We start from the raw sequence: 23596 nt of genomic DNA on the forward strand, positions 1-23596 counted from the left end.
GTCAGGGCACATGCCTGGGTTGCAGGCCACAGCCCCCAGCAACCGCACATTGATGTTTCTCTCTCTCTGTCTTTCTCCCTCCCTTCCCTCTCTAAAAATAAATAAATAAATGATCTTTTAAAAAAAAGATGCGAGAGTATCACGCTGCTGGAAACGGGGAACACAAACTCGGGGAGGAACACGGACACGAGTGACAAATGCCGGAAAACAGCCGTGACTGTACCTGTAAATGAACTAGACCCTCCAGTGGAAAGACGGAAATCGGCAGAATGGATAAAACCCATGGGCTCCAACTGCGTGTCGCCGACGAGGGGCTCCCCGCAGACCCAGTGACACAAACAGGAGCCGCTCCGTGGGGACAGCAAGCGAGAGAGGGCAGCGGCGGCTACGCTAGCGTCAGACGAAACCGGATCAGCGAGGTTCCACAGGACGAAGGACGTGATATATTAATGAAAGCTTCAGTACAGCAAGGGGGCATAAAATTACAAATGTGCATATACCAAATAAGGGCCCATCAAGACGCGTGAAGCGAAACACCGACGGAGCCTTAGGGAGGACCGGCCCTGCAGTGACGCTCGGAGACGCCGGCGCTCCGCTCCCACGGACCCGACACCCCGTGGGCAGGGGAGGGAGGAAGCCGGCGTCTCGACACAGGAGACTGGGTGTGTGTTTTCTTTTAATCCTTTCAGCGATGTAGGCATATTTTATGCATCCTGTTTTACACGTGTGAGATCTTACAATGACCAATTAGCGAAGACTAATGAACAGTGAGGAACCCGTGGCAATGAGCCCCGGGGTACTTTCCCGAGAACTTTGATTGACGGGGAGGAAGAGGCCCCAGCCTGGAGCTCCAGGAGGGACCCAGCTCAAGGAAGGGCGGCTGTTCTTTTGCTTTGGGAAAGTTGAGCCTGGTCCTAGCCTGTGGGGCAGGGCCTGGGCGAGCAGGGGCATGGCCACCACTGAAGCCGCTGCAGGGGCCAGGAAGGGCAGGCTCGGACCCAGTGGAGGGATCAACCTAGAACAGGATTTTGGGGGCCGGGCAGAGTGCAGTCGGAGAGACGGCCTCTGTCACGTGGCCCCCCCAGGGTCAGCAGAGGGGGCTCAGGGACAGGGGGCCTCAGCAGTCGGGACAGGCTGGGAGGCCCTCCCCCCAGGGAAGAGCCAAGGGGAAGAACGCTTTCCATTTGCACGTATTTGGGGGGGAGGGGTGGGCTGGCAGTGGAGGAAGGACAAACTGGCACACGGCCTCTCCATCCTGGTGGATCCAAGAACCCGCCACTGCGGAGCCCTGAAAGCCCCTGCTTCCACGGTCACTCCCCAGTGGCAGGTGACGGCCGTGCAGATCCCAGGGGTGGGGCGCTAGGAAAGCAGGCAGCATCACCTCCCCCAGGAACATTCCAGAAGGTGATGGCCAGAGAGAGACAGTGTAAACAAGCTGGGTGCCCAGCATGTCATTGTTCACTGTCCCCGGGGGCCACCAAGCCCTTTCTGTCAACGCCCAAGGCCGCAGCGCGCAGCGTAAACGCAGGGTTCCTCTCCTCCCGCCCACCGCCCCCTGAGCTCCCTCCGCCCTGTCTGCCTTTGGCCCGCCAGGTACGTGAAGACCTATCTGCTGCCTGACAGATCCTCCCAGGGCAAGCGCAAGACCAGCGTCCAGAAGAACACGGTGGACCCGACCTTTCAGGAGACCTTGAAGGTACTTGCGGGACGGACAGTCACGTGCTGTCTTCCCACCCTGGGCCGGGCGCAGGGGGCCAGAGTCCAGCGGTGGCCTCTTCCAGACGCTGCGTGCGTGAGACCTGCGCGCAGGCGCTCGTGCGTTCTGCGGGGCCCTGTCAATCAGTGGCGAGGTGGTAAAAAAATAAATGTCAGCCTTTGTACAGGAAAAGTGCAGAGTCTGCGGGACTTCCAATTAATGATTTCCAAGTCAATGGTAACAACAACAATGAAAAGAACCTGGCGCCTCTCAATGTTTAAAACCAGTTTGTCCTGTCGCGTTTTGATAGCCCTCAGGGAGGCGCTCTCGAGCAGATGCCCTGTGGATTCCAATACAGGTCACCACCGTCTTTGTAAAAGTGCGTCTTGAGTGTAAGACCTGGCAAACTCAGGCTTCTTCTCGGTTTCAGAAAAAAAAAACAAAACCAGTCGTTTTATGAAAAAAAATTTCTGGAGGACTTGTTTGGGTTTTCACCTTCCTCGGCGCTGGCAACTCTGATTTGTGGTTGAGGGCAGAGATGCGGAGAGGCTGCCCCGCCCCGGGTCGGAGGAGGGGCAGTGGGTTCTATGTGTGGGGGTTGCAGGTGAAGCGTGGGAGGCCCCGGCCTGGGGGGACAGTCCAGACGCATTCAATTGGGGTGGAGAAGCCTGGGGACCCCATGTGTCAAGACTAGAAAGGACAGGGCTTGGTTTGATTCCTTTGGGGAGAAGGGACATTTATCTGGGTGGCTGGTACAAGGGTACCGTTTGTTAAACAATACCAGCCATTGTTTTCTCTGCCCCTGTTGTGGCGCAGTGCTTCACATACCCCCTGAGCTCGGGATCAGCACCCTCCTTCACCCTCGGTACTCAGGGGAACTGAGGCTTATCGAACCCACAGCAGACTAGCAGTCCTTCTCAAAGTGTGTGTGTGTGTGTGTGTGTGTGTGTGTGTGTGTGTGTGTGGCAATCCCCTCGGGATTAAAAAAGAGAGTGGACTGTGATTCAGCGGGTGTGGCTGGGGCCTGAGATGCAGCTGGTCTGGGACCCCTCTGGTAGCAAGTGGTTTTGCTCGCAGACCTGCTAAAAGAACGGCTGGTGTGGCTCAGTGGATTGAGTGCCAGCCTGTGAACCAAAGGGTCACTGGTTCAATTCTCATTCAGGGCACATGCCTGGGTTTTTTTGGGGGGGCCAGCTCCCAGTAGGGGGCATGCAAGAGGCAACCACATATTGATGTTTCTCTCCCTTTTTTTCTCTCTCTCTAAAAATAAATAAATAAAATCTTTAAAAAACAACCCCAGAATTTTGAAAACCTCTGTGTCCCCTTCACACATTTTAAGTTGATATCTAAAATCGCCTATAAATTTAATTATGGTATTTTGTGCTAAACAGAGGTAGATATACATTTTACATTTTATGGAAAGATAAAATTGAGGATGAACTACATTTTAGATGAACTACATTTTAGATGAATTTTTAATTATACAATTTGATTTTTAAGGTTTAACTTATCTAAAATGGACGCAGAATCTTGGAGAAATCACCTAAAAATTGTACACATTGCGTTCATCCAGTATGTTGTGAATATTCCGGTTGTCCTGGAAAACGTCCCAGAGACATTTAAAAGAATCAGTGTCCCCAGCCTGTTCTAAATTCAGAACAGCCGGACACACTCTTTACATAAGTGCTTACGAGGCAGAAAACACAGGAGGGCGGAGAAGCTGAGTGATCTTTCGGAGTTTTGCAGAAATCGGTATTTCCAGTCACCACTTGTTTAGCACCCCGGGGCCCGACAGCTGGGGGCAAGGCGAGGAGGGGCAGGGGTGGGGTGGTCCGGACAGCCTGGGGCGGGACGCCAGCGAGACACTCCGGGGGGGAGGGGCCGTCCAATGGCGGATGAGGCTCTAGAACCAGAGTGTCCCGTCTAGTTTTCTGAGCACAGTGCTTGCCCCTCGGGCTGTCTCCGTCCTGGCAGGGGGGCCCGGGAGCTCAGGCTGACGCCCCTGTCCCGCCTCTGCAGTACCAGGTGGAGCCCGCCCAGCTGGCGACCCGGCGCCTGCAGGTGTCCGTGTGGCACTTGGGCACGCTCGCCCGGAGGGTGTTCCTCGGAGAAGTGATCATCCCTCTGGCCTCGTGGGACTTCGAAGACAGCGCCACACAGGCCTTCCGCTGGCACCCGCTGCGGGCCAAGGTGATGTCTGGTTTGCCCCACCCCCACTTTACAGGGGGACCCGTGATGGGAATGCCTGCCTGGGAAACCTGGGACCCGAAATGAAGGTGGCACTTGCCAGGCTCTTAGGCAGGAGCTTTCTAGGGAGGAAAGGCCCACACCGAGCTCTCCAGGTGGGGCTTGGCCTGGCGACTCCAGCCTGCTCGGGCCTGTTCATGTCCTCGCAGCCCTGTCCTCCGTGTCGCCCACGTGGCTCCCGGCTCAGGCCAGGTGTCCAGCGCTCCTGAGATGGCCTTGCTGGTCTGTGCCCTTCCCCCGAATTCAGGGTCACTCAGTGTCAGCTGAGGTGGCCTCGGCCTTCTCATGGCACTGCGGCCAAAGTCCACGACCTGCGGCCCTGGTCAGCCTGCCCCCCGCGCGGGTGGGCCCACAGCTCCTCGTGTGGGCTAGAACGCGTGGTTTCTAAGCTCCCCACCCCAGCCGGGGAGCTGTGGTTCCCGCAGCCGGAACCACAGGCGCGCACGCCTGGACGGGACGCTGTCGGGAGGGCAGAGGCCGCGCTGACCCGGGGGGACTCCCGGCCCTGCGCGGGGTGGGGTCTGGCGGGCTGCGAGGCGCTGGCTCTGCGGGGAGGGAGAGCGGCGCGGGAAGGTGGGGGTCCTCGGGCGGCTGCGCTGCTCATTTCTGTGCCAGGATCCAAGACTGGAGAAGAGAGTCCATCTGAGGGAGTGAAGGGGGAGGTAGGGTGGGCTCCGTTGTCTCCTAGGAAAGGACCGCGGAGGTGCCAGCCCCGCCCTTTCGACCGTCAGTCACCAGGCCTCTGTGCAGGCGCTCAGCTGGGGGCCGTCGTTCCCCCCACCCCCCACTCTTGGCCGGGTGTGGTCTGCGCAGCCCCCGGGGTGGGCGCTTTCTCTTCCCAGAGCCTGGGTCCACACCCACAATAGCCACTGGCGATGCTTTCTCCGGCCCCAGGCCTGCCCAAGACTCTGCTTAAGTCCCACTCTCCATGAAGGCTCCCCGGTGCTCCGTGGACATGGGTCCACAGGGGCCTGTGCTGGGCGCCCTGCCCGACTCCTGCCCCCCAGATCCCGCTCTCCGGACGGAGGGGCTGCCTGGGGACTGGTCCTCTGCTGGCAAGCGGCGAGAAGCAGGAAGTGGGAGGTTCAGGCACCCCTCCTGCTGTGACCCTGGTGCTGGATCTGTGCCCTGGGGGGTCTGCTCACAGGCCCGCCCCCTGCCTGGGTGCTGACAGGAGGGGCAGTGTGATTGTCCTGGGTTTCTAGAAGCGGGGGGGCAGCATTATCACATTGGGCACCAAGGGCCCCCTCCGGCCCCCTCCTGCCCCCTCCTGCCCCTGGGGGGCAGCCAGGAGACCACGGAGAGCTGTGCGGGGTGGGGGGCCGCAGTGGCCTGCACGCTCCAGAGCCCACGCTGGGCGCCTGCTCCCCGCCGCTGGTGGTTCTGAGGGAGGGAGGCCCTTCCCCATGCCCCCTGCCCCGTGGGCGCGAGAGAGTGCCAGTGGAGGGCAGTCTGTGCTCTCCGAGCCCTGCCCGCTCTCCCTTTGGGGCACAATCACTCGTGACGACACAAATGACCGGAGTGGGCAGGGAGGCGTCCTCTTCGGGGAGTTTGGAACAGGGAGGGGCCGAGTCCCCCAGACTGCAGGGCCGCCCCTGTGCCCTGGGCACTGAGCCTGGAGCCCTGTCGGTCTCCAGTGCCCTTGGTAGCCCTGGCACGGGAGGGGAGCTCGAATCCTTACTGACCTGAGTGGAACCTTGGGGGTCTTGGTTTTATTTACTTTTGCAAACTCAGGTTGTGTCTGGGTTTCTCGGTACCTACCATATGGGAACGTGCCAGGGCTTAGAGCCCCTTTGCCTGACGGCCCGTCTGCGTATGGAGGGGTGGGCGGCTGGGTGGCTGGGCTGCCTCTCCCACACTGCGGGTGGCACTGGGGGGAGCGAGGCCCCCACACATGGAAGGACGAGCAGCCTGCCTTGGGCATGTCCACGCCACCCCAGGGCTCTCCAAGGCCTGTGAGAGCTTGCAGGGGCAAGGTGAGTGGGGGAGGGAGCATTTGTGGACAGAGCTGGGGCAGCCAGAGGGTCCCAGGAGGTCCTGGGAGCTGGGCATGGGCTGGGTATGGGCTGGGGATGCCGGCCTCTGAGCTCCGCCTCTCGCCCGCAGGCGGAGAAGCACGAAGACAGCAGTTCTCCGAACCATGGCGAACTCACGGTCCGGGCCAAACTCGTGCTCCCTGCAGGGCCCAGCAAGCTCCAGGAGGCTCAAGAAGGCAGGTGGCCTCCAGCCCCACGAATGCGCATCTGTCCCTGGGTCCCTGTCCCCAAAGCCAGGAGTGCAGGCAGGCTGAGGGGCGGGCCAAGTTCCCTAGCACTTCCTGTTGGCCACCCACTGATCCCGCCAAAGCCTTGGAGCCAGACCTGGGATTGGGCTATCCGGAACCCAGGGCTCGGAAGGGAATCGAGGGACCCTCTCCAAGGCTCCCAGGACCCTGGCCCCATGCTTCCCAGCCCCATGGCTTGGTCACTCTGTGAACACAGCCCCACTGCAGCCCCTCTTGGCTCTTGGGGAGACACGGGGGGCCTCGAGGCTCCATGCAAACAGGCCCAGGCTCCCACTCACATGAGCTGCTGCTGCCCAGCAAGAGAGCGGGCCAGTGACACGTCCTTGTTAACTAACGTCAATGACGTGGGGTGTGCACGAAGGTGAGGTGGGGAGCGAAGACCGGGAGAAAGTGCGATTCCCGTGCTTGAGCGATTTCCCGTTGCACCGGAGGAGCTCGCTGTGTCAGCAGGCCAGCGGCGAGCCCCCTCCCCCCAACCACGGGCTCCCACTAGACCAGAGCTTGGGCAGCCTCCTCTCCGTGGGGTGGTCTCGACCCCTGGCAGCTTGTTGCCCCGGTACGCCATGATTGAGGCTGGGGGTGGTGCGGGGAAGAATGTGGGGGCAGGGCCTGCAGAGCTTCCCGTGGTGGCCCTGCTGCACTTCCCGGCTGCTCTCTTGGGGTGTGAGCTCTCCCATCACACATCTTCTTGCTGAGCTCCCAGCTGGGGGGTGGGGGGTGGGGGGGGTGGGGGGTGGGGGGGTGGGGGGTGGGGGGTGGGGGGGCGGGGCGCCGGCGCAGCGTGCTGGAGGGCGGACTCTAACGCTGGCTCTGCTTCCAGGGACGGGAGAGGAGCCCTCGTGTGACGGTCAGCTCTGTCTGGTGGTGCTGGGAGCCCAGAATCTGCCTGTGCGGTCCGATGGCACCCTAAACTCCTTTGTTAAGGGGTAGGTATCAGATGCAATCAAGTACTATTTACTGGGCAGCTGTGATACGTGCATGCGGCGTGGTCCTCGGGGCTGCAGAAAACGCCAAGAAGTGTAGCCACAAATGTGCTCCTGACGGGAAACTTGCAGCACTGTAGCTTTCCTGCAGAAACCCAACCTGTCACGTTCAGGGCTCTGATCTCCAAGAGTTCGTGGAGGCCAGACTCGGAACATCAATCACCCTTGCACCGGGACCCAGGCCTCACCAGTCCCGCTGTAGCAGCGAGTTAGCACTCACTGACAGCTGGGCCGTGGAAAAAGTCGTGTTTATGGGGGAGGGGGTCCCAAAACCAGAATTTATGAAAACTTGTGTATTTATTCTTATATGTTGAAACATCAGTCACCTTCAAAGTACTCTCCGTTGGGTGCAATACACCTGTCGTGAGGTTTTTTTTCCTGCTGCTCAGAACAGTTTGTGAGCTCATCGACTTTGATGCCTTTTAGTGCTCCTGCTGGTTTTTGTTTCACTCCTTCCACATCAGCAAGAGATTTCCCTTTCAGGGCTTTTTTCATCCAGGGACACAAAGGAGAGTTGCTCAGAGTGAGGTCAGGCGAATGGGGAGGGTGGGGAACAGGGGGTCAGGTCGTTTTGGGTCAAATACTGCCGAGCCCTCAGTGCGGTGTGGGCAGGTGTGCTCGTCAATCACCCACCGTGAAATGGGCAAACGCAATAAAAATCTTTTAAAGAAAAAGTGCTGAGGCCGAATGCAGCCTCTCACAACAACGCCAGCTGGTCCACTGATACCAATGGGGTCCCAGAACCCTCACCTAGCAGGGGGAGCCTGTACTCCAAGGGCCCGCCCTCCACAAGATAAGTTGTTTTTTTTGCCCCCCCCCCAAGTATTTCCCCAGCTTTCCATCTCCCCTAGAGTAACGGCAAGGTGGGTGAGTCTGCGGACTTCATTCTCATTTTTATTCACTACAGGTGTGTTGTTCTCAAAAGTAAAGCGAACACTGCTGTCAGGTGGGATTGCTAAATCCCAGCCGGTGCCACTATGAGAAAATGGCAGCCTGCCCACGGGTCAGGTTACGGCTGAGCTGGTCCTGACCCTGGTGTTTATCTGTATGGGTCCTTGGCCCTTCTGAATTTATTCTCCTGAGGATAAAATGGGGTAGATAACACAGGGGGCAGCGTTCTGGTCCTTGGTGGCAGGTCTAGTATGTGTGCTGCCCCCTGGTGGTAGGCAGCGGAGGAGCGGGGTGCAGGGGAGGACCACCCTGGCACCTGGAGCAGAATTCAGCTGGAAACTGAGAACATGCCAGCTGGAGGTCACTTAGCCAACCCTACAACTCCTGCTCTCTTTCCCTGGGCTGAGTTTGTACTGTGTGGTTGATGCAGCCCCTTTCTCAGCACCAACAGCCTCACGGACGAGCAAGCCCCGAGAGGGCAGGGGGCTGTGGGCAGGCCAGGTACCCAGGGTTGGTTTGCATCTATCTGTTCCCTCCGCAGCTGCCTCACTCTGCCGGACAAGCAGAAGCTGAGGCTGAAGTCCCCCGTCCTGAAGAAGCAGGCGTGTCCGCAGTGGAAGCACTCCTTTGTCTTCAACGGGGTGAGCCCTGCCCAGCTGAGGCAGTCCAGCCTGGAGCTGACCGTCTGGGACCAGGCTGCCTTCGGTGTGAGCGACCGCTTGCTGGGAGAGGCCAGGCTGGGTCCCAGTAAGTCTGCCTGAGATGTCCCCTGGGCCCCGGTGCGTCCTGGGAGCTCAGAGACCGTCTCACACGTGCCTGTGAGAGAGAAGTCACGCTCTCCTGCGGCAGGTGGTGGCTTAACTGGCCTCGAAGCCGCCTCACCTGCCCCAGGTGGGGAACACCGGCCAGTTCTCCCTGTGCCGTGCAGCAGTAATGCAGCCAAGTATTTCAACAATTTAAAGCAGATTTATTTAAGATCTGCTAAAGAAATGAAAATTAAGAGGCCTCAACATGGGCCGGGCACAGTGTGTGTTTTGTCCCTGGCAGGAATCATGAAAGGATTATGTCCCTGAAGGAAAATGTCTTCCTAACGCGTGCAGCTGGCGGTTCAGACAGTGTCTATAGGGAGTGGGGCAGAAGGGCGAAGCTTCCGTGCTGCTCAGCAGGCCTTTTGTGGGGGACCACCCTGTGGGACTGGGGGCCCCAGCCCTCCTGCTGCCTGCCAGCTGTGGCCCCCAAACGCTGTGACGAGCAAAGCACCTGCACTCCCCTCCAAGGCCGACCGAGGACCAGGGGCTCCAGGACTCACTATTAAGTGACCATTTGTCTTAAGAGTGTCCAAAGCAAACCCAAGACCCCTTCTCCTGAGCAACCCTGGCCCCCGTCTGGGACCCCCGCACTTGGTGAAGTGTTAGGAGCCGGCCCACCCCACCTGCCCACTCCTATCAGGGAGGCCAGCAGCTTTAGACTTTCGACGCCCCAAGTCCCTGGGGCGGGGGCCTGAGCTGTCCTGTTCTGGACATGCTTTGTTGGGGGTAGGGGAGGGCTCCTGCTCACCAGTGGCGGGTGATTTAATACGGTCTTAAGGCAAGGGGAAAAACGACTTTATGCAGTTTTTGCTGGTCCTCCTTTTTAACTAGCTGGGGGGGGGGGGGGTGTCCAGGCCCAGTGTCCTAACACCTGTTGTTTCACGCACATCCCAGGGGAAGACCCCGCCGGCGGCACTGGCTCGGGCTCACACTCCAAGCTTCAGTGGCAGAAAGTTCTTTCCAGCCCCAACCTGTGGACGGACATGACACTCGTCCTGCACTGAACCCCAGGTGCCGGTGAGTGGCGGGTCCCGGCGGCGCACGCACGGCTCGGCGGAAGCACGGTGGCTGCGCGGCGGGGAAGGCCCTCTGGAGGGTGACGCGTCTCCACCTGCAGCTCTGTGGTGCAGCTGGAAGGCTCTTCCAGATCCCTCTGTGCCCGTGGAAGTTAGAGCAGTGACCACTGTTACCGGAGGGGTGTGGGAAGTGGCCCGATTTCAAATAAATGTTGGTCACCACCGCTGTCTCCCAGCGCTTACCAATCAGTGAAAACCGAGGCCCCGTGATGTAGTTTCCGAGAAAATAAAAAGGAGCCCCCACGTATCTGAGCCCTCCCATTGTACTGCAGAAGTTTCTGGAGGCAGGGCAGCCAGCCCCATGGAGCCCTGGGCGGGGGGGGGGGGGGTAGACTCCCCTTGTGGGTGGGGCAGTTCTACGGGCCCCCAGAGGGACAGCCAGCCCAAGAGGCATGGAGCTGGCAGGGAGAGTCACACCGCTGCGCCTGGCCGCTCACGTCTGCGGTGGGGGTTCATCCGCACACGGCACCTTCGCCGAAAACGACAGCGCCGAGCAGGCGAGGGAGGGCATAAATGGGCAGAGCGGCAGCAGCGGCAGCCGACAGGCTCAGGGTCCCCCAGGGGCAGAGCGGGTTCCTGTGGGGGCGCCAGCGATCGCCAGGTGAGAGCGCGCCTTCGGGCCTGCGTCGGAACCAGCAGCGCAGGCGCACTTTCCAAACCAGGCGCGCGGACGGAAAACCGAATGGGCAGACCCGTTTCTCCGCACGAGGCGCGCGGAAAGTGTGAAAGGGCCCTTTGCCACGGGTGTGGGCGCAGCCGCCGGCCGGCTTCGCTGCCGCCCTCCCGTCGGATCAGACCGAGTGCCGTGGGGGTTTTTTCACATGTACTTCTTTTATTATTCTGTAAAAGGTAACAAAATATACAGAACAAAACTTTTCCTCTTTGAAACTAATGTTACAAACCCATCTTGTTGCTTATATATAAATACTGTACTCTAAAGCTGATCCTCAATTAGGGAAGTCCAGCAAGGTCGCCTTCTAGCTGTGAGAAAACGGAAACCAGGAAAAGCGGGTGGAAGGGCGGCGCGCCCTCCTGCGGCGCTCGCCCCGGGCGGGGCGACCGCAGGGTTGTGTCGGCGAGGGAGGGGACCGCTGTGCGCACGCGTGTGAGAGCGTTGGCCCCCGCGCGCACCCTCCGGGAACAGACACATGCAGCGCAGCCTCCTTCATAGAATCAAGTACAGATCAATCAGTTTCAGCTAATTTCAAATACAGAAAAAAGTATGGCACAGAATAGAAGCCACGGTGCGGTTTTCTTTAATTATAGGGAATCTCGTGTCGCGCATGCCGGCATGGAATTTTTGTTACTCAGACTTCATAGGCATCTCTCCCTCCTTAATTCAGTCAGCCCTGCTCCAAGCACAAGACCAGAAGTGATTCAGTAATAACAACAACAACAGAAATCAGGCCCGTTTGGCACAGTGATACATATGGGGAAAATAAACCAGGGAAGCTTCCACTGGTCCCAGCCCCAGAATTTTTCCCACGGAAACAGCTACTCTCTCTTTAAAGGAACAGAGCGCGAGGAGGGGGTCTAGATTTGGAGAACTACAAATACAAGTTCCGAGTCTGCGTGACCCTGGGCGGGGCCCAGGCTCGAGGCCCCCCCCGCCCGGTCTCAGCCCGGCCTTCACATGGCCTCGAACTCGTCGATGCGCTGCTTGGTGTTGCCCTGCCGGATCTGCCGCAGCGTCTTGTACTTGTCCCGGCCTTGCCTCATGTTCTCGTTGTGGAGGATGTCGTTGTGGGTCCTCTTGCTGTCGTCTCTGGCCTGGGACAGCTCGCTGGACAGAGTCTGCAACGGCAAGGAGCGTGGGTCAGGCGGGCTGCACAGCCCCCCACCGTGCCCCCCCCGCCCCGGGGAGAAGTGGGTGCCGGTGGGAGTCCCGGGGAACTCAGGCGGGGGTCCCTGCCGCCCCGCCCCTCACCTTCAGCTGCTGCTGCACACGCTCATTCTTCTCGGCCTCGGTGATCCGCTTCTCCTCGTTGCGGTCGTCCAGGATGCCCTCGCTGGACAGCTCGGCGCTGTAGCCGGTGTGCTCCGCGCCCTCCTCCTGCAGGCTCTCCTGGACGTGGTAGCCCGCGGGCTCGTACACCGGGGGCGGCGGCGGCGGGGGCGCCGTCATCACCAGGTGCAGCTCCTCCTTGGTCTTCACCAGGTCGTCCTGGGCTTCCTTGGCCTTCGAAAGCAAGGGACAGACAGAACGTCTCGCACAGAACCTCGCGTTTGTCCCACTTCCTGCGAACCACGTCTCTTGACAAAGGAGCCCATTCTCCTTGCCAGTAAGGACCTGCTGCTCTCTCGCCCCGGCCTCTCCCTTCTGATGGCAGGCCGCAGGCGACACGTGCCAGCGGAGACGGACTGCGGCGGACCGCGAGGCCCCCGGCAGGGTCTGGGGCTCCCGGTCCTCCAGTGAGTGAGTGACCAAGTGTGCCCACGGCACAGACACACTCGTGCCAGGGGCTGACATTTTTCTAAGTGTCATAACTTTTTTTCTATCATCCTAGTAATGCTCTCTGTACATCTTTCTGAAAAAAGAAAATTATTAGAGAAAAAATACTCAGCTGCTGGAAAGTGCCACTGTTGCGTCTTGGTGCGTGGCTTCACCCCTTTCCCTCGTGCGGCCGTTGTCCGTCCAGCTCCTCCCCGCCCGCCAGCACCGTGGGCGGGGAGTTTCTTACCCACCCCCCAGTCCTGCCGGCAGTCTCTCCGGTGCGTGCACTGAGTCACACCCACTGCATGGCTGTCCTGGCCCCACAGATGAGCTTAGTTTGTACCTGTGTTATAACCAACTTGTCTCACGTAATTCTTTACAATAAGCACTTTCTCCAAAAGCCTAAGGACTGAATGAAGTCTGCTGCACAGAATGTGGGGTGGGGGTGGGGTGCAGAGTAGCGAGGGGGAGGGACTGGTGTCCCCAGAAGGGGCTGCCACAGACAAGTGTGGAAAGGGCAGGGGCGGGGCAGGCGAGGAACGCCCCCAGCTGGGCTGAGGCCTGTACTCGGTGCTGCACCCAAAGCCCCAGGGCCTGTGCTGCCCTCGTGGGCGGGAAGCGGCACGGACGGAGAGAGGTTCTCGGACACGGGGTGGGGCACGTTCTCACTACGAAGGCTACAATTCACTAACCCTCTCTGCGGGGTCCTTGGAGCAGCCTTGCCAGTGGGGGGTTGATACCCAGCTCCGACAAGGAAATAAGGTTCAGATCGGTGAGGCTGCTGGCCCCGGCCACACAGCAAATGAGGGGCGGAGCCTAGACCCTCCCCCAAGTCTGGAGACGCCCCAGTTCCGGGTCGTTCCCTGGCGCCAGCGTGCGTGTCCCAGCAGTCGGGAGCATACTGGAGAGGGCTCTCTCAGGCGCTGCGGCTCCTTGCTGGGGGCACCCGCTTAACCCGATTTAAGGCTGGTCCCAGTGGGGGCTGCCCGGTGGGGCTGAGCGGTTCGGGGTGGCCAGAGCACAGTGGGTGGAGGCGAACAGTGGTTCTTTGTTGCCCTAATCCGACAATGCGCTCCCTGGTGCACAGGGGCAAGCCCGTTCCCGTGGGGATTTCTGTCTAAGGACAACCAGTATCGGCAGAGCGTTGCGACACATTCCGAAGGCTTTCGACACACGACCTGCCGGTCTAGTGCAGGCCCGGGTCCTGCCCCCACGGGGCCGGCGTGCCGCACCCAGAAGCTCCGCCCGCACTCGGGCACTCACCCGGTGCTGCCACTCCTCGACCTCGTCCTCCTTGCGCCTGCGCGCCTCCTCCAGGAGGGCGATCTTGGCGGTGTACTCGGCCAGCTCCGCCGCCTGCGAAGGGGCGCAGCTAAAATGATTTCTGGACCGCTTTCAACAGAGGCCATTGGTGAGCGAACGGCCTCCCTCGCAATACAGCTGTGTCCCTGCTCTCCTTGCCGCCCGCCCACCCGGGGGTCAGAGACCACGCCCTCCCTGACCGCTGGGGCCGCCCAGGCCCCGCCACCAGCAGGGCCCCTCCCCGCCAGCGACTCGACACGGGCAGGCAGATCACTTTACAGCCCAGACAGAAATCATGGACGGGCAGGTGTCACTTTTTCAGTCCCCAGGGGCGGCATCTCCATAATTCAGCACCGTGAAACCCAGGGGGACTCCTTACCAGCTGCTCCTGGCTCTTTATCTGATCTGCCGCCTGCCTCTCCAGCTCCTCCTTGGCACGCAGCGCGGCCAGGCGGTCGGACTCCAGGCGCTCAGCCTCCTCCTGGGCGCGCCTCCGCTCCTCCTCCAGCTGCAGGGCCCTCTGAATCTGGTCCTGGAGCTCTGGAGGGGACAGCACCAGAGCTGCTCACACCAGCCACTGACCTACGGTCCAGTCCCGAGGCCAGGTCGTGGGGGTGGGGGTGGGGGATGGCGGGGAGAGGAGGCATCGGGCGGGGGCGGTGGCCTGAGTCTCAGGACGAGGGAACCTCTTGCGCCCCTGCCCTCTGTGTTTACAGGGCGCAGTTCCTGAGATGCCCAGACCTGACCCCCGCCAGGCGCTCACTCACTGCCCTTGTGATCGTAGGGAACCTACCCTACCTGCTGACGCTTAACATCCTCTTAAGGTTTAATGGGACAACTCAGTACTCACCACCCGGTGCTGAGGAACGTTTTAAAAAGATAATGCCCGCAAAGCATTTAGCACAGATGGCAGTAAGTCCGGAACCACCTCCAACCCCAACACCCACTGCGCCCCGTCTCTCTGCGCGTCTCTGCTCCGGCTGCCGCACCGGGTGGACACTCCCCGGCGGTGCGCATGCGCCCCGCCTGTGCGGAGAGGGTCTGCCGCGGGAGAGCGCGGGCCCACCTTTCTCGGCCTTCTTGGTTTTCTGCTCGTAGTCCTGGAGCCTGAGCATCAGCTCCTCCTTCTCCCGCATCATCTGCTCCTTCTCTCTCTCCACGGTCTCTCTCCTCTTCTTCTCGTTCTCCAGCTGCTGCCTGTTCCGGGGAGGGCACGGGGGGCTTAGACCGGGCAGAGTCGTGCGCTGCGGACACGCGGTCATCCCAGCGACATGCCCAGCTGCCACCAGCCTGAAGCCAGCCCGTCTCCACCGCAGCCATCGGAAGGGACAGCTGCTTCTCGGTCACCTGCTGTCCCCTGCTCCCCCCCATGCTCCCACCGGGCTCTGCCACCCCCCAGCCCACAGCGAGGCTCCCCGGATCGGGCTGCCGGACCCCGCAGCCCCCTCACCGCTCCATCTGCTTCTGGTGCTTCTCCTCCCGGGCCTGGGCCTTCATCTGCTGCACCTCGATGGTGTCGGGCTTCCTGCGGCGCATGTACAGCTCGTGGTTGCCCATGCAGAGCTGCAGGATGCGCTTGTTGATGCGCAGGCGGGGCGCGTAGAACACGAAGTCCTGCAGCAGGAAACGGGCGCTGACTCGGGTGCTCCTGCCTCCGCAACCCGGCTGCACGCAGGGCTGGACGCCATTTCCAGAGGGATTTGCGGAGCGCAGGGCAGGGGCGGCAGAGGCTTCTGTGCAGAGCCACCGACCCGACGGACGAGATGCCAGCAGAGGGCGCTCTGGGGGCCACGGGATGAGCGCAGGGAGGTGCGCGTGGGCACATGTGTGTGGGGGTGCGCGGGCACACCCGTGGAAGCAAAGCCCCACAGCGAGGGCTGCTGCGCGGCCCCGGGAAGCCCAGTGTCCCCAGCTCCCGCAGCCACAGCCCTGGCTCCTGCCTGGACTTCCGCCACATTCTCCTACTGAGCTTCCCGTCTCCTCGGCCTCAAGCTGCCACCTCCCACAGCTACTCGCACACCGATCAGGCGACCGCCGGACCTCAATGCCACCCTGTCTGCGTCGGGACCAGGTTCCAACGCCGTGGCCCGGCGCACGCGAAGACCGCCCCTCTGGCCCCAGCCGGAGCCCGGTCACCTACCCCGTGCCCTTCCACACCTGTGAGCATTTCCCCCAATGGTCCCTCCTGGTCGGAATGCCACGTCCACTGCCACGTACCCGAGGACACAGCGCTGTCAGGGGACGACGCTAAGGCACCGCCTCATGTGCTCTCGGGACCTCCCCCCCGCCCCAAGGTAAACCAGCCCTTCTTCCGTGCCCGCCGCCCCTGCCTTCGGTGCCGGCCCCGGCGTTGCTGGCACTCTGTCCCGCTAACTCTTTTGGTCTCTGCCCACCAGGCGGTCACCCCCGAGGGTAGGCTCACGTTCACACATCTGTGTTTCCGACCACACCAGTGCTCGTGACACACACTGGCGGGGGCACAAACGCTCCCTCGGGTGGCTGGTCACCCTACGAATCGGCTACCGGAGAAGCCTCTTTCTTTGAAAAGAGGAAGGCCACTCCAAGAACTGCACGGCTAGTGACCACACAGGTCCAAGGCATGATGACACAGGGGTCCTCGCTACTGCCGTGATCAACAGGTGGCAGAGAGGGGAATATGGTGCAGAAACTCCTGCCGAAAGTTACTTAAAACACCTGCCAGCTCCCTCTTCCTTTCCCCTTTCCCCTCCCAACCTCGGGCCTCCCCGTCGGGGCACTGGCCCCAGGGCCAGGGCGGCGGCGGCCGAGACAAAGGCGCAGAGCAACACAGCCCAGGGCACCCTGGGAAACTACAGGTGCGTGCTGGGCCGGCTCGTCCGCACGCCCGAGAAGGACCTGCTCGGCTCCTGGCCCTTCCCACCCGCTCCAGAAACGCCCGGGAGGGAGGCCGCCAAGCCCGAGAGCCGACTTCCTGGGTGGGGCGCTCCCTGGGGTTTCACACCTTGTTGTTATTAAGTCATCGGTTTCCCAGGGAGGAGTCTGTCCAGCTGGAAGAAGCAGGTGCTTTTATCACCCGCCCAGCTCTCGCCACACAGGAGAAAACACCGCGGCCTCTGCTGCAGAGACACACACACACTACCCGACCGGGTCCTGACCGCGTCCCGACCGCGTCCCGACCGCGTCTCCTGGGCACCGGGGCGAAGCGAGGAGGCTGACGAGCAGCAACTCCTCTGTAGAAAAAAGTCAGTTTAAAAAACAACAATCAAGAGCCGGGAGCCGCAGGTGACACCCCCTGCTGGCGTCCCATCTCCCAGAGACAAGCCCCGAAGACCTTGGGGCGTGCTGGCGAGCCCCCACTCCTCGGGGAGGGAGCCCTCACCCTGCCTCGGGAGGACAGGGTCTGACCCCGAGGTGAAAGCTGCCAGCTGACATTAACGATGACAAGGGTCTAAATCCAAGCGTCCAGCCCATGTCCTCGCGGAAAACCACCGCACCGGCGCGACCCGGGCCTGGCCTTCTGGACGCGGCAGAGAACGCACGTCTTAGGAACGGAAACTCTAGGCGCCAGCGACGTTCAAGGAAATGTGCTTTCATGCGCTGCACGCACTGCCCGAAAGCACGTGACTTGTTCTCCTCGTTCCCATCCTCTTCCTCGAGAGCGGAGCCTGCACGAAGGCGGGAAACCCGCACACGCCCCTCTCCGTGTTCCCCCTTCAGTGACGGCTGCGTACAGGACCCCGTGCAGCCAGAGGCATTATAACCGCCTTTGCCTTGCTAAAGCTAAACTTACCTCAAATAAAAACAACAATTTAATTCTTAGAAAGTGTAGTCTAGAGTTCCTGCTCCTGTCAAATTAAAAATAAAAAGACTCCAAAAAATCATCACCGTATCCCCCTGAGCAGACAGCAGCCCCCAGGGCCCCTGGGGTGCCCTCGCCCTCCAAACCGCCCGACCTCACGCCCGCCGCACGGGCGCGCAGTGACCTCGGCTCGTGGCGCTGCGGGACGCGCCCCTGGGCTGGCATCACAGTGCTCAGGAGTCTGGGTGCGACGCCGCTTTCACCTCAAATGTCGGTGCGGCTGCCTGCAGATTGGGGGCAAAGGTTCGCTAAGAGCTGGGAATGTTTTCACCGAAAAAGAAAAGACTTTCTAAGGAGGGCAACAGAATTTCTCAAGTGGCAATTTTTTTTAAGAACCAGGTTTCTAGTTAGAAAACAAACTCCTCGCCATTCCGCCACACTACAGAGTGAGTGTGTGTGTGTGTGAAACCTGAGCAGAGAAAGACTGAAACTTGAAGTGTCAGGAGAATCAATGATGGAACCACAGTGCATTTCCACAACGCAGCAGCAGCCTCTGCAGCCACGAGCAAACACTGCGGCATCCTTCAGACTCCAGGACAGAAGCCTCGTGTCCAGCTAACGCTCCCAGGGCCGCGGCCCTCCAGTTCCGCCTCTGGGGCCCCGGCGCCCACGGGAAGGGGCCCGTGTGAGGATCACTCGAGGGGCTGCGGGGTCCGAGGAAACCGAGGCTGCGTCCGCACGAGAGAGGCAGCCGAGGGGCAGGGACCGTGGGGGCAGCTGCACTCCGGGGGCGCGGAGTCCGACCCTCCCGGGCACGAGCGTGGGCAGGCTGGCAGGACCGCTCTGAGAGTCACGGCCGGCGGCCATCACCACCTGTGCTCCAGGTGGGTGCCGGAGAGACGCCGTGGGAGCCCCACGCCCCGGCGGCGCAGTCCGGGGGCCGGCTGCTCTCCCGGGAACTTCCACAAGTCAGGAAATGCGCACCACGTGGCAGAGGTCACTGACCCAGAACGGCTCTTTTCTTCCTGACGAATGAAGACCCCTGACAACAGGTGCCAGAGCCGACTAGCTTCTCCCAGACAGCCGGGCCTCTGCCACAGCCGCCCACTGCAGCGGCCAGCCGCGTGTCACGAGAGGTCCTTAACCCTCGCTGGGACCCGCTGGCAATTCCCGATGCACACATGCACACGCACGTGCACACACACACAACTCCGAGCTTCACCGGTCCCTCGCCACCCAGGCCGAGACCCGACGCGCCCTGAGAGACCACCCCCGGCCGCGAGAACCTCTGTGTGGACTTACGGGCGCCTTCTTGTCGATGGGCTTAATGACGAACTTCTTGTCATTGAAGGAGATGTTCCTGATTTCACTCCACGGGAAGCCAATCTTTGGGGTCAACCTGAGGTTCAAAAAGGCAGAGAGAAGGTCAGGTGTGCTTGCTCGGCCACGAGAGGTCTGAAAACCCAGTCTCAGGGTTTTTCTCGTTGCTCCGTTTTGCACAGTGCACAGCTAGCCCAGCGAGCACAGCATGCGTCACACGTCACTACCACGTAGTCCCCACCCGTCCCAGGCAGGTCAGGCGGCCGCTGGCAAGGCTCAGGGCCTAGGACCCTCCACGCACGCCCGTTTCGAGTGCCGCACGGTGTCCAGCACCCCTGGCGTGGAACCTCGAGGCCAGCTCGCTTCCTGGCCACGCACACCCGTGCACACTTGGTCCGAGATGTCTCTTTCTCGGCCGTCTCCGCCGCCCTGCGCCTGCCCCTCGGGTGCAGGCAGCCCAACCGCGTTCCCTGTCCAGGTGACGTTTCCTCCAGTCAGTCCACCTCCAGCTTCAGACGTCCACACCCCCTCCCCCGTTTCCACCAGGTGAAACCCGCAGTCCTCAGCTCAGCATCCACGCGGTGCCCACTCCAGCCCATGTCTGGCTTGACCGCTCGTCCCCCCACCCCCACCACACACGGTCGCCGAGGCGCCCGGAAGGCACTCCCTCCTGCTTCTCCCCACCCGGCGGGACCTGCACCACCCAGCGGGACCTGCTCGCTCTCTCCCCTCCCGGTCCCCCCTCAGCCCGCCACCCCGCAGGCTGCACAACGACTCTCCTGGGATCATTGAAGTCCTCGCACCACTACTCAGCTCTCCCAAAGCCAGGCAGGCATGCTTTCTCGTGGCAAAGGCACGCGCCACCCTGAGAACGGTGGCTGCCCAGTGACGGACTCGGACGAGGGCTCGGTAAGGTTCAAGTCCACTGTTGCCTCGCTGGCATTCCGCCCAAGGGGTCTGTCCATGGCTGAAAGTGGGGTGTCGGAGGCCTCTGCTATTCCCGCACCGTGGGGTGTGTTCTTCCTCCAGATATTGGGGTCTGCTCAGCATACTGGGGTGCTCCGGGGTTGGGCGCGTGCACATTTACGACTGTGCCTTCCCGATGCACTGAGGGCTTGCAGTGGGTTCTGCTCCTCTGCTTCTTCACGATGCGTGTTTTCCTCCCGGGTCACCCCCAAGGCCGGAGACGGCCTAGACTGAGCACACATGCCTCACCAAGGCCCCGGCCGTCCTGCTGGCTCGGGGGCAGCCCGAGACCGGCTTTCTGGTGCGTGTGGAGGGTTTGCCTTTTCCGGGCTCTGAGAGCTCAGTTCACAGCCGTTCGTGCACAAGCTGCACTGCAGGGTCGCAACGCGAGGACTCGACACGGAGCCCCGACTCCCAGCGGAGTCCGAGAACCTCTTTCAGCTCTTGACCACAGTTAGGAAATGAACGTCTACAAGGATTTCTCACTCTCTTAATTAAAGAGAGAGAGAGAGAGAGAGATATCACCCATAGGACCCGAACAGAGAAGGACCCACAGAGAATGTCTCTAAAAGTTTTTTTTAAAGATTTATTTATTTCTAGAGTGGGAGAGGGAGAGAGGCAGAGAAACATCAGTGTGTGGCTGCCTCTCTCATGCCCCCCACAGGGACCAGGGACCCAGCCCACAACCCAGGCATGTGCCCCGACAGGGAATCAAACAGGCGACCCCCTCATTTGCAGACCAGTGCTCCATCCACTGAGCCACACCAGCCAGGGCCATTTCCAAAGGACTTACACTATGAGTCTCTCGTTGCTTAGGCCACACATTAAAAAAAAAAAAAAAAAAAAGTGAACCCTGGTTGGTGTGGCTCAGTGGATTGAGCGCTGGCCCGTGAACCGAAAGGTCGCCGGTTTGAGTCCCAGTCAGGGCACAAGCCTGGGCTGTGGGCCGGGTCCCTGGCTGAGGACGTGGGAGAGGCAATTGATGGACAGACTCGCATTGTTGTTTCTGTCCCTCTCCTTCTCCCTCCCTTCTCTTCTCTCTAAAAGTAAATAAATAAAGTCTTAAAAAAAATAAAAATAAAAAAGTGAGATTCTTGAACCACAGGGACCAGAGCTCTTTTGAGAAACAGATGGTCCCAGGCATGGAGCGGGGAAAAGCATGAGCCGACGCCGGAATATTCTGGAATGGAAAAGGAAACAGGGCTCCAGAAGTAATGGGCCGCACCGAGAGGGTGCGGTAGGTAAGTCACGAGGGCTTGTAAGGGCAAATCTCAAACAACCTGAGCGACAAAGGAAGCGTTAGCTTATAGCGCAGAGAACAAAACAAATACCCATGAGCCCATGTTAACAAAATGACTAAAAGAAATGGGAAGAGAAACAGGCTCCTTGCACTAGAACCCCAGTAACACATGCAAAATGAATGCTTTCTTTTAAACGAACGTTTCTCAAACACCAGAGTAATACAGGCTTCGTGCAAGATGCACCGAGGGTGCTGGCATTAATAGATGAAAATCATCAAGAGCAGGATATTTACACCGTTTCCAAGTGCCTGCCCCGAACGCACTCGTCCGCACAGGAGGGAGGGAGGGAGAGGGACTTTGCGAGGGGAAGCCTGGAAGGCGCCACCCTGGACCGGGGTCAGAGTCGGGCCCACCGGGAACAAGACCTTTGCCGCCACGCACCACTGCACAGGCCCCGGGGTTGGGGGGCCACTCAGGATGGACAGCACGCCCGCGGGGTCCTTGCCCAGAGTGCAAAACGTGAATGTAATCGTGGGAAAAAAGATCTGAGCTGGGGACTTTCTAGGAAATCAATGGTCAGTACTTTTCGGAAGCGACAAGGTCATGACAGACGGACAGACAGACTCAGGAACCGTTCCCGATGGCAGGAGACTGGGAGGCATGCCAAACCAGCATGGGTGCTGAGCCGGGGGGTATCCCGGGGCACGGAAGGAGGAGGCCGGTGGACTACGGGCTACCACGGCGATGCGGGCAGCAGGCTCCCACCAGCGCTGCCTCCTGAGAGGTTCACGTCTCAGACGGGGCCACGTGAGAGGTTCATGTCTGGGGAAGCTGGGCGGAGGGCCCATGGGCTCCTCCGTGTTCGCGATGCCTGAAACCTCCGGGACGTCTGAAACGACTTCAAAATGAACGGTTCCAGGGTTCGAGAGAGGCCCCCGAGGGGGATGGCAATGTCCTCTACACGCGGACAGGGGGCTGGACTTCACAGGCGCTCGTGTTTGCACAAACTCAGTACATGAGCACTCGAGAACCGCACATTTCATTGCATTTAAACGTTACATCGAATGAAAAACGGAACCCACCGCACTCTAGTTAAATACCGTGCATTTCTTGGGCAGCACGCAGATGCCTGCAATTTATTTCACTGGGAACCATGTCTGCGAGAGGGAGGGCGGGCCCCAGGGTGCAGTGATGAGTGGGTGGGGGACAAGGCAGGAGACAGATGCCCACGGATGGCCCCTGGTGGCAGGCATATGGTGTTTGCTGCAAAATCCTTTCCAATTCGCAACTTGCTTGAACATTGTTATTTAAAACATGTAGAGAAGGCCTGGGGTGGTGGGTTAGGGTTACACCCCACTGTGCAGTACACGGGGATGGGGTGGAGGGGTGGGGGAGAGTCAAGCCCTCCTGCCTCCCGGCTGCCGCGGGGCCGGGCTCCCAGGGCTCCCCCCTCGGTGTCTGGCCGCACGCCCACCTCTCCCCTGCTGATCCCCGGCGGACCCTTACACTCCTCACTACAGGTGTCCCACCTGCGGGCGGTCCCTGCCGCCGCACCCACCCGTCAGAGATGCAGTGACTCGGGACACTGACTGTTCCGTGTTCAGGGGAGGGCCCCAAGGACCAGGAGGAGAGGAGGAGCCCGACAGCTGTGACCCCAGCGCGTCCGGGGGGAGAAACCCGCGCCGGTGGCACAGCTGCTCCGTGGCTCCGGCCCGGCGGGCCAGGCCCTGAGGACGGGCACGGACACGCAGCCCGGGCCTCCGCCGACAAAGCCCGAACTGTCCCGTGTGCTGTCTCAGGGGCATCGACTTCAGAAAGTGGAAATAATGATCTCTCTACAACAGGTGCTTCGTTGTAACACGCTTGAAACGCCGTCTCGAAAGTGGGTGAAACGGAAGCGTGGAGCGGAGCGCGGGGTTCCCAGCCCCGAGCCAGGACGGCAGGAGGAAGATACCCACCCACCCAGCTCTGTCTCAGCCCCACCTTGGCCACAGCCCTTCCCTGCCGGCTCCCCCGATGGGGTAACTGGGTCCCCCGGGGGGCCCGAGCCCCCAGGCGCCACAGCAGGGCACCACGGCGCTGTGGGCCCCGCAGCAGGGACAGTGCGCTCCCCCAGGACGGGGAGCCCGGGGGCAGGACCGGGTTCCCCTCGGTCTCTGTCCTCTTCCTGCTGCTCTGTTTTCGGTCTGAGGACTCCAGTTAGAACGACACCGCGGCTGCCCGCCCGAGCCTTCGGTTCCCAGGCTGGTAACGCTGCTCAGGGAGGCGCCCGGGCCCGCCCACCTCCTCCCGCTCCTCCTCACTCCCTCCTAAGCCGAGGTTTCACAGCAAGAGAGAGACAGTACTGTCCATCCTGCTGCTCCCCTTCAATGGTCAGTGGACGGTGAGGAACGGACCCCAAGAGCCGTTTCCCGAGTGCGCTACTCAATGCTAACGGAGATAAGCATCTTAGTAAAACGAAGATGTATCTGTTTCTTTGCAGGGTGCACTAAGTCTCTTGTCACCCAACTTGCATTCTCGACACAGCCAATTTCTTTTGTTTTGGACGGTCTCAGAACTTCCAGCGCTG

At 60.6% G+C, this 23596-nt stretch overlaps 2 protein-coding genes across 7 annotated transcripts in view; one reads left to right on the forward strand and one right to left on the reverse strand.

Moving 5' to 3' along the window:
• The window catches only part of SYTL3 (synaptotagmin like 3), a 77317-nt gene extending 53993 nt beyond the window's left edge, over positions 1 to 23324 (forward strand). For 2 of the 3 annotated variants that reach the window (XM_045844068.1, XM_045844070.1), the window contains exons 11-16: positions 1594 to 1696; positions 3716 to 3886; positions 6050 to 6155; positions 7048 to 7153; positions 8643 to 8848; positions 9805 to 10269. In XM_045844068.1, coding sequence (XP_045700024.1) covers positions 1594 to 1696; positions 3716 to 3886; positions 6050 to 6155; positions 7048 to 7153; positions 8643 to 8848; positions 9805 to 9914 — 802 coding nt within the window. In that variant the 3' untranslated portion in view covers positions 9915 to 10269. Of the gene's footprint in view, positions 1 to 1593; positions 1697 to 3715; positions 3887 to 6049; positions 6156 to 7047; positions 7154 to 8642; positions 8849 to 9804; positions 10270 to 22871 lie in introns of those variants that run through there. The other variant, XM_045844069.1, reaches the window with a different exon arrangement.
• EZR (ezrin) overlaps positions 10799 to 23596 on the reverse strand; it is a 47330-nt gene continuing 34532 nt past the window's right edge. For all 4 annotated transcript variants that reach the window (XM_045844073.1, XM_045844071.1, XM_045844072.1 and 1 more), the window contains 7 exons: positions 18803 to 18899; positions 15173 to 15336; positions 14789 to 14919; positions 14102 to 14262; positions 13684 to 13776; positions 11914 to 12165; positions 10799 to 11780 (listed from right to left, as the gene is read on the reverse strand). In XM_045844073.1, the coding sequence (XP_045700029.1) occupies positions 11616 to 11780; positions 11914 to 12165; positions 13684 to 13776; positions 14102 to 14262; positions 14789 to 14919; positions 15173 to 15336; positions 18803 to 18899 (1063 nt within the window). In that variant the 3' untranslated portion in view covers positions 10799 to 11615. The remainder of the gene's footprint in view (positions 11781 to 11913; positions 12166 to 13683; positions 13777 to 14101; positions 14263 to 14788; positions 14920 to 15172; positions 15337 to 18802; positions 18900 to 23596) is intronic.

Source organism: Phyllostomus hastatus, unplaced genomic scaffold, assembly GCF_019186645.2.
Source record: "Phyllostomus hastatus isolate PE091 unplaced genomic scaffold, TTU_PhHast_1.1 phas_contig_40, whole genome shotgun sequence".
NCBI classification, from domain to species: Eukaryota; Metazoa; Chordata; class Mammalia; order Chiroptera; family Phyllostomidae; genus Phyllostomus; species Phyllostomus hastatus.